We start from the raw sequence: 9,676 nt of genomic DNA, 5'->3' as shown, positions 1-9,676 counted from the left end.
AGGCGCTCTAAAAGATACAAAGAACCTAAGAGACTGGGGCCCAATACTGATTGCAATCCGGATCCCCACAATGTTGCTTGCATTTAAAATTTCTTCATCGAAATGGTACAAATTTTTGTTTTTAAGAGATCATTTTCAGAAACTGGAATGCCTGGTGGAAATCCAAACAAATACTGGAAATTCGAGAATGAGCTGGGCGCCTAACATTTTCTGAGCCCGCGAGTTTACGACGTTATGACGAAAAGGAAGACTCCCCGTAATTTTGATTTCGTAATTGGTCATTTATGTGCTCTTCCGTGTATGATGAGATCTTGGAAGCTCGATCTCAGGGTCACACAAACCTTTACTTAAATTATCGACAACTGAGTGAGTTACCAAAAGAACTTTTGGAGTTGTCAAAGATACAGAGGCTGTATTTGAAGCGAAATGTCCTAAAGAAATTGGTAGGGAGCTTCATTTTGCTTCCGAAATTTTTGATTGAAGAATAGCTCAACAAATTTATTGTTCTTTTTTATTTTAGCCAGCAGATATTGGGAGACTTTCAAGTCTAGTTGAGCTGTAAGTAGACAGGTTATTCACTTCTCTCACTACTCCCCAGGGGATTTATTATCTCTCCCGAATCGGAATGGGTGAGAATATTTCCCGTTCGTGCGTTAATTTAACTTTTAATGGCATATGTTATACACTGTTTTTTCCAGGTGTCTCGAATGTGAGGCTGAGAATGTTCCGAAGTGTTCTTAAATTTACATCTGAATTTGTTTCACCAGACGACTTTGATGGTGTTGAAGTTATTTTGGAACGATTATTAAAAAACAAGTGCTTGTTTTACAAACTGAGATGTGTATCATGCAATAAGAAAACAACTGTTGCTATGAAATCAATCTTTGGAACAGGCCTGAACTACTGAGTCAGTGCCCCACCCACTTTCGCCCGTAATAGCTCAAACTCTTCAGACTTGAGATGGTGTTGTGTTCGATGCTACTTTTGAGGTCAGAGAACCTTTCTTACAATCAAAGTAACACAGAGTCCATGGTTGCACTTGAACCTCTTCACTGGACAAGAACAATTTTATCTGTTTTCCCTCAGGACTCATGATTTGAAAATGTATTTAACAAATAGATTCCATGTTGCCGTGCGTCTGTTCAGTAATAGATCACAGATGACGTCCAAATGTGGTAGGAACAAGAAAGTGGCACACGAGGCGATAGCCGAGTGTGTCACTGATGTTCTTACCACATTTTGACGTCTTCTGTGATCTATTACTGAACAGACCCACGGCAACATGGAATCTATTTGTTTTATATAATAAAGAATTAAACTTTATTCGCATAAAAGCTGATGGTGACATCAATCGTGCGTCTGTCCTCTAATAGATCATAGGCAAGAACCAATCAAAATCCATGAATAACTTGGGTTATTATGTATAATTCCATTGTTGTAGTTGTTCCAGTACACCTTGACGGCGAAGCTGGCTGCTGCTCACACCGTGTGAAAGGAATTCAAAATGTTTAACAGAAGTGGGCGGGGCAGTCACTCAATAAATTCAGGCCCATTCCACAAATTGGTTGAAAATATGCCCTTAAGTACATATTTGGGTTAATTACGTTTAGTTACCTTTATTTTATCTTTTCCTTTAAAATACAACTCGACTCTCAGCCTGAGGAATGTTCTTAAATACTTTCTTAAAATTTTGATTAATCTCAGCCTCAACGTTCTTACAAAAAAGGTTCTTATAAAAAAAAAAGACAGAGTGTACACTCAGTCCATTCTGCAAATAGGAATCATCATCATCATCAACTTTATTAACATGTCTCAGGTACTATTAGCTTGCTATCCCAGAAGGGTGCCGACTAATTGGGCACACAGACAAAATAATCGAGTGTTACTTATGTTGTACATAGGTACTTACACTCCAATAACCTCAACAAGTTACCAGACGGTAAGTACACCTGTAAATAAATACAGTTCACTTTTTAATGATAGAAACAGCTTTTGTCATGCCATGTCTCCTATTTGTGTCAAAAGGTAGGGTTTGAGATAGCAGCTCTACCAAAACATTTTATTTTTGTGAGTTGAGCTGGCTTATATTAATATTGAAGAGAGTGCAATTATTCTGTTTACATTCTGACACATTTGTTAGAGTTTTCAAGATTACAGTAATTTGGCCTTTGTTATTCTCATCTTAGGTATCGGAAATCTTCGTTTTCTTGAAAAGCTTGATGTTTGCAACAACCTTCTAAAGAAACTACCTCCTGCCATTGGTAATCTGCACTCACTTGTTTCATTGCATGTGGCCAACAATGAGTTGGTATTTTTGCCCAAAGGTAACAATCTTGTTAAAGAAAAAAAGGCTAATCATTTTTTAGTATTTTCCTGGGTTCCATGAAAACTGTTGTTCTGTTAAGGTTCCGTGCTGATGGTTGTGGGATTCAAACCCCTCCCCCCCTCCCCCTATGACAAAAACTAAAGGTGTGCCTATTGATGTTTGCTAATGGTTACCTTCTCAAATTTAACCAGGTGATCTGGTGACGTAATTCGGAGGACTGGGGAGAAAATTATAACGCTGTATCCCACAACCAGGCATGGCCTTGCATGTTATTTCCAAATTCAACATGGCAGAGGCAAGGTTAGATCTCGCTGGTTGTACTTGAATGTTCATTCAGTACCAGGAAATGTGGGAGACATGGAATGATCTGTTGAGTTTTGGCGATGGAAACTCTGCACGGTTGTGGGATACGGTGTTAAAATTTTTCTTCCCAGTCCTCCAAATTATGTCACCAGATCACCTGGAAGCTGATAAGGAGTCAACAATAACAATTAGTAACTTGGTCTGTGTAATCATGACGCTGGTGTGAGACATTCACAAACCCTTCTTTAGTGGACCCCTGGGAGTGAGGCTTAATAGATGTTACTCTGTCTAATGCAGACAACTTTACTTGTCAATGGGAGGATGGGGGGGGGGGGGGGGCGGGGAGGTGGGTTCAGGAGTCAATGGGTTAATAAGTGTCTTTTCTGGGGGCACCTGTAGATCATACTTGATGTGTAAGATTGTGAACTGTAACAATGCCATTTGCACAGGAAAGCATAGTCTTCCATAAACTTGTTACCAAAGATGTTTAACTTTACTTAAGAGAAAATTCAAAACATCCTTTTTCCACACAAATTACGTATGTAGTTAAAGACCAGAACAATTTCCTGCTCAAACACTTTTACTTAAATACAATAGAAACATCATTGCCAACTATAAAACGTTTGTAACTAAATTAAGTATCGATGTCAAGAGGAAATAAAGTAACAATAATTATTCTTGTATTGTGTTATATTGTATTGTATTGCACTGGGAAAAACGAATCAAGTAGAGAAAAGATGATGGCTCATGTTTCTTTTAAAATGAATTTTAGACTTGCAAGACAACTTGTTGAAGACCTGTTTTAGGATTTTTCCATTGATTTTATGCCTTGGCAATTGTTAAACATGTGCTTAAATTTGTTTATTTTCTTAGAAATGGAAAATCTGACCAATCTGAGGGATCTTAATGTCATGAATAACATGCTTGAATGGTTACCTTGGCAACTTTGTCACTGCAAATCTCTTAAGATTCTCTCGTTTGATGGTAATTACATTGAGAAGATTCCTCATCAGTTAATACAGCATCAAGGACTGGTTGAAATTTCTGCAAGTAGAAATAAACTAAGATCCATACCTCAAGGTATCTACCTCCAGATTACTATGATACACTACAGTAACTATGTTTTTGCAAGTGAAATCATTATTGCCATGAGACATTCTTAAAAATAGGTTCCCTAGGAGTGCAACCATACTGCTGCAGCATTAATTTTGTATTTCTTTTAGATGCCATATGATGTTTGTAACCCCCTAGCCTGCTACACAGGCATTTCAAAGTCTTGATATGCTAATTATTGGGCAAACAAGGAAAGAATTTTAGGCAAAGTGGAAGTTGAAACACAAGCAAAAAAAACTAAGGAAGAAGTGTTAAAGAGAAGGGGAACATTTTGCCAACATTAATTTTCTGTTTTATTTTAAATTAACTTTTTGAAGCAAAATAAGTCCCTCCCTTTCACCACCATTTCTTTTTCATGTGCTGCAGGATTGCAAAAAAATGCATGTTACTGATGATATCACCAGTTATGTGGACAATTTTTACCGCCTACAATTCGGTGGTAAAGAAATATGAAGCTGTTTAGTCAAATAATTTTGTTACATTACTTTTACCCTTTACCTAAATTAAATTTTTTAACAAGCACATATATTCGGTCTTTCTGTCCCTTGTCCTCTTTCCTGCCTTTCCAGTCACAAAGATATCTCACCCTTTGTTGCTTCCTTGTATTTCATCAGATGTGGATAAACTTTTGTCTCTTGAATCATTCATACTTGATCACAACACTGAACTTCATGTTTTGCCAGCAACGATTCTAAGAATGGAGCATTTGACAGTTCTTGGTTTAAGCATCAGGTGCGCACAATCCTTAGCACTCTTTATTGCCTCTATTGTTTTAAATTTAGTCAATTGTGACATGACATCACAGACCAATTTCTGTTCTGAGTGTGTGCCCTTGAAAAACACTTGACTCCACACCCTCCTGTTTGTGTGGAGGGTGTAAACTGCAGGTTGTGGGTTAGAGTTGCAGGTCACTGTCAGGTCACCAAAGCTGAAACAACCCAAAACTTTAATAATGCTAACATTGGGCCTAACGGTTAGCATTACCTTTCAATATTTTCTTTTCGTTATATACAGCCCCAGTGCATTGCTTCACAGGCAAGAAAAAGATGCATGTGGTAAGTGGTTTTTTTTTCGTTGTTTTAACATTTCTATCTTCTCATTTCATGAAAAACTCATTATGACTCTTCTCTCAACAGAATTACAGGAAGTTCTAAGTTTGACATATACTCTTGACAAAACAACCAATAGCATTCCCCCTCTGATAGAATTGTGCTTCAGAGCAATCTACCCTCTAGGTAAGAGATGAATCTGCTAAATGACAGGACTAAATCTTATAATTAGTCCCTCTGTGTTTGAGGCCTACTGCAGGAGAAGCTACATCTAGAGCTACCACCAGAAGGTTATTAAATAGTTGCATTCATCTTGCTTGTCTTTCATGGCTACCTAAATGGTAAATAGACCATTTAAGACCTTAAGACAGGGTAGGTGAATAGTATTCCAATGAGGTCAAGCCAATTCTGACAAAAAAACTCTCTAACCCCACCGTTTTAGGGAAGCTTGGTAGTAAGTAGGGTAGAATATTTCTTGGCTTTGGAACAGACTCTGCCGAGGAAGGGGATGTAAGTAAATTGCGAGCCAAAGAATGAAATGGGGAAGGGAATCTTAGGAAGCTTAAGTACGCCCGTTTTTGAGACGCGGACGGCAACCGGAAGTGAGCTGTTTTCCACATTTACATTGCTAAGTATCTTTTCTCCATTAGAGATGATTAATATAAAAATCTGGGAGACACCACTGTCCAGGCACGCTAAATTTTCTCTTCCGGTTGCCGTCCGCATCTCAAAAGCGTTGTCAGATTGTTGGCGCAAGAGGCATAAGCCGCGCGGAGAATGGGGAGGAGAGTCCTACCCATTCTCCCGGCTTCGCCGCTAGTTAATTTGCCTCTAGCGCCAACCATACCGTCAGCTACGCAGGCTTCGTGTTTCCTGAACTGGAATGAGTTTTCATCTTTACATCGATTTTGTTGTTGTTACAAGCCTTTCAAAGGTAGTACATTTAATTTCATATGCTAAAAATCATTTCAATCACCTCCTACGAAATATAACTTAAACTCGGAATTAGCCGTCTCCGAACTGCTTGCTTCTTTGGCTTTTCGTTTAAAATACATATGACCATTTCCCCATAATCCATATCAAGTTTTCAGTTTTCTAAATTAACGACAATAGTAAATTCACAGCAAATTAGAGCAAGTTTCAATCGAGTGTCGTAAAATCAAAGCCAAAGTAGTTACTTTGGCCAATCAAAAAGGACGGAGGCAATCCAGTCAACCAATCAAAACTAGAAGTAACTACACGTAACCGACAGAAAGCGCGGGAAAAAGTGCACGCGCGAGTCACAATTGCTTTTGGTTTCACTTGTGATTGGTTGAGAAAGTGGTGCGACAACTTTGAACCAATCACTAAGTGAAGTAATGCAAAAACCAAAGCAATTCGCTAATTACTTTCGACATTCAATTGAAAACCACTCTAGGATTAGAGGTAGAGATTGGGTTGGTTGGTTAGCTGTATGAGAAGGTGCAGCGCAAACACATGGTCACTGCGGGTCATGCGTAGTTCGAATACCGTTCAAGCCTGGATTTTTCCAGGTTTTCTCCCAACTGCTAATTCTAGAATACCCGGCCAATAAAATCTGGAACTTAAAAAGCTTCTCTCGCAGTCATCTATTGTTCTGATTACAACGATTTTTATTTTCCAATTCTTCCGATTATACGATTGTTTGCGCCCGAGCAAAGACGACCCCTAATAACGAACACAACACAGAAGGCCACAGTAACACACGATTATTACTCCTTCTAAAAGAGTTGCGCCCGAACGAACCCAACACAAAAGAACTCATTGATTAATACTCGATTATTACTCGTTCTAAAATAATCGCTCCCGAATGAACACAGGGACTGCGTTAGCACTGGCTGTATACCCACTGAATTCCACTTAGCTTTCGACTACGAGAGTGTGGAACTGTGGGAGCAGTAGCTATACACTCGCTGAATTCCACTCAGTTTACGACTGCGGGAGTGCGGGATCAACAGTTTTATGCCGTGAAAAAATGGCCAGGTATTCTAGAATCGCTCTAAAGTTGCTTATCCAACCTCAGTTTTCTCTTCAACTTTCACCTCTTGTCTTTCAAATACAGGAAATTTCTTATATGCTGAAAATCATATTGCAATTTAGTAGACCTGCCTTTTATTGACCGGCCTTTTATTGCGCTTTTTAGTCAAGTCACTCTCTGACCAGAGCCTGTCGATTCTTCATCTTCCCAGTCACATGGCCAAGCTCCTCACCACACCCACTGGGCACTGTTTTGTATGCGACAGTCCTTACTTCACAGCGGCGTTCCATCTGAAAGAAAGCGCTGACACAGCATTGCGAATCGTCCAACCAAATTCGACCAACCTACTGAGAGTGCGCGATACACGATGGTTGTTTTATTTTTGTTGTTGCTCCAAGATCTGCTTAGATCAAGTGTGTAGCAGGCGCGATTCGCCTGACTAAATGCACGAAGTTTAACTTTGTCTTGATACTTGAACTATCGCGAACTAAGTAGGTTTATTAGTTCGCTTTTCTCGATGCTGTAAGACATGAATCTTGTCTACTCTGCACGGAAAGACTCGATGTGTATGAAGGTACGGGGGCCTTTGAGACTAGCTCAGACATCGTGGGCAGTTCACAGCAAGTCCGCTATCAATTGAGGGTGCACTCAATTTCCGCCAGGAGCTCATCAGGGCGTCTGATTTCCGGTTTTGCATGGCATGCAAAAGCGCGATCTTCCAAAGGAAAAATAAGCGGCAGCACTGCCAACTTTTTGGGGACGCAGTGACATAGAGAGAGAATCACATCCCAGTTCTTGACCTGGTTAAAATTCTTATGAAGCACGAAAAAGGAAATTATTGTAACATACACCAAACGCGGGCAAACTGTGGTTGAGTGTTACTTCTTATTGGCTGATCATGATGCCTGATGAAGAAAGAAACTGTGTGTCGGTGGGTGTTTGAATCACTTACGAATGCCATTTTAGTTTCTCGGTGTTGGTCTATGACGTTAGTTAAGGGGGGAGATAACTTGTGCTTCCTACGAGACCTAAAGCCGCCAATTCGAGGAAAAGGGGGGAAAACGAAAGACAGGGTTACAGGGGTTAAATATTATGAAAGACTTTCGGGTTTTCGATTTCCTGTTTTCTTCTTTCTTTTCGTATCAGCTCTGTGATGGCGCACCTGGACCATCTGACCTTAATCAACCTCGTTCCCAAGGTCTCTCTTCTCTGCAGAGAAGAGAGACCCTGGGAACGAGGTTGGGCCTTAATATGGTCAGATAGAGAGTCACGCCTTCCACGGTATGTTGGACTCCTTCCATGCAAAAAAGTTACCTTAATTCGTTGTTAAAACGGAGGGAAAAATACGCAAAACAAAATCGAGCGAGGAGTTACGGTGCCTCGGCAATTGTATTTATAGCATACCCTCGGAAAACGCTAGCAGGCGTCAGTGTCTTCACATAAGGATTTAATTAAATCCTCAAGGCCACTTATCTGTGAAAAGAAGAACCTTTATAACTGAGAAATACCCAGTCACTTTGTTTGCATGAGAATGACATCTCAAGTGAAGCTATGATCCAACAGTCGATCCAACATCTGTTGTATTGTGACTCTCGTTCTTCAAAGAACGCCGCCGCAGGGTATTGTAATATATGCAGCATGTTGAGAGAGAGAATTTACAGGAGAAAGATGCATTGTTCTTTTGAAGCCGATAGGCAGGCAGGTCAGCGAAAAGAGAAAATTGTGGGGGCTTAAGTATGCCTGACAACTAATAATAATACAACTAATATATATTACAAAATGAATGTAAAAGAGAAAACCAGCGAAGCAATTATGTACGATTCGCATAGTTTTCTATTTGTGCATCAAAAATGAGTGTCTTTGTCGCGCTTGACTTCACCTTGAAGCGCTGACCTCTTGTCAGTGCTACAGTAGCTTCATTCTTCGTTAAAGTGGATTCCTACTAAAAGCAAATCATGGCACGCTTTCCTTGAGCGTTGTCAAATTTCTAGTTCCTTTGTCTTGACATAGCATCCAAAGCAAACAGCAAACTGTTTATAAGCCGTTTCTTACGGTACCAACTTGTGGAGGCGGGTTCAACTTGTTTTATGTTTCCCAACAGAAAGCTTCTCTTCGCTGTTGTATCCACTGACTACAATCTTTGATGTCCTTAACTTGATCAAAGAACGCATTAGATGGCATACCATTGATCCCTTGTTCACCAAGAGACATACTCTTTCCACATTCTGGACAGATCAAAGAGCTTTCAACAAGGAACTTCTTAAGACACGCGTCGCAAAATTCATGTAAACAGTCGAGTATCTTGACACTGTTATTGTCTGCTTCCCTCTGGCAAAGTTTACACGATGACTGTTTGCTATAGTTCTTCAACTTTCTGGAGAGGACGTGGGACGAATCACGACTCATTTTGTATAAAAAGAAAACAGACAAGCTATTTGAAGGGAGGCTAGTAAATAGTTTTGATTTGAAACGGATAGCGTCGTTTGTGACTCATGTTTCCTTTTCCATTTCATTGCGTCACATTGTTCTGTATTGTTTTACGATTACTAAACACGAATTGACGTTTTCAAACAAAAGGGAAATTAAGGAATTTGATAAAAATCAAAGGCGTTTTAGCCTCAAAAATTCCGGTATGGTTGGAGAATAATCAATTATCAACCCAAGCGCTATCTTTAATATTCAACAAATGGCCAACATCTACCGTTTCAAAAGTGATAAACGGAGTTGATGCTAAGAATATGATCTTAAGTGCTGTGTGTTGGCGAAAGTTCGTAACGGAAGCAATCCAAAAAAAGAGAGAATGACAGATGATTTAGCTTTCAAATGAGTGATGCAAGAAACAAGAATAAGTAATTGGACTTTGACATCCCAAGTTGTTTCACCTCATAG

General features: G+C 39.6%; 1 protein-coding gene across 4 annotated transcripts; it reads left to right on the top strand.

Moving 5' to 3' along the window:
* Positions 1-45: 45 nt before the first annotated feature.
* LOC138038401 (leucine-rich repeat-containing protein 28-like) lies at positions 46-9,412 on the top strand. Of its 4 annotated transcripts, none has more exons than XM_068884253.1 (9): positions 46-443; positions 521-558; positions 1,902-1,939; positions 2,187-2,261; positions 3,503-3,709; positions 4,357-4,474; positions 4,757-4,797; positions 4,879-4,977; positions 6,953-9,412. In XM_068884253.1, exons 1-9 carry the CDS (start codon positions 285-287, stop codon positions 7,228-7,230), a joined length of 1,053 nt encoding a protein of 350 aa, XP_068740354.1. In that variant the 5' UTR covers positions 46-284; the 3' UTR covers positions 7,231-9,412. The 4 variants fall into 4 exon arrangements, with proteins under 4 accessions (XP_068740354.1, XP_068740353.1, XP_068740355.1 ...); XM_068884252.1 differs by having other exon boundaries at positions 2,187-2,324; XM_068884254.1 differs by lacking the exon at positions 4,879-4,977 and having other exon boundaries at positions 50-443; positions 2,187-2,324.
* Positions 9,413-9,676: the final 264 nt, after the last annotated feature.

The sequence above is a fragment of the Montipora capricornis genome, chromosome 2 (genome assembly GCF_036669925.1).
Source record: "Montipora capricornis isolate CH-2021 chromosome 2, ASM3666992v2, whole genome shotgun sequence".
In the NCBI taxonomy this organism is placed as follows: domain Eukaryota; kingdom Metazoa; phylum Cnidaria; class Anthozoa; order Scleractinia; family Acroporidae; genus Montipora; species Montipora capricornis.
Note: the sequence above shows the minus strand (reverse complement) of the source record. Positions and strands in the feature narration are given on the sequence as shown.

Bases quoted from the DNA above. Each gene is read 5' to 3' on its own strand.
- LOC138038401 (XM_068884252.1), top strand. From the start codon at position 285: ATGTGCTCTTCCGTGTATGATGAGATCTTGGAAGCTCGATCTCAGGGT. The intron at 1,940-2,186 runs GTAAGTACACCT...TTCTCATCTTAG, and splicing joins CCTCAACAAGTTACCAGACG to GTATCGGAAATCTTCGTTTT. The intron at 2,325-3,502 runs GTAACAATCTTG...TTATTTTCTTAG, and splicing joins GTTGGTATTTTTGCCCAAAG to AAATGGAAAATCTGACCAAT.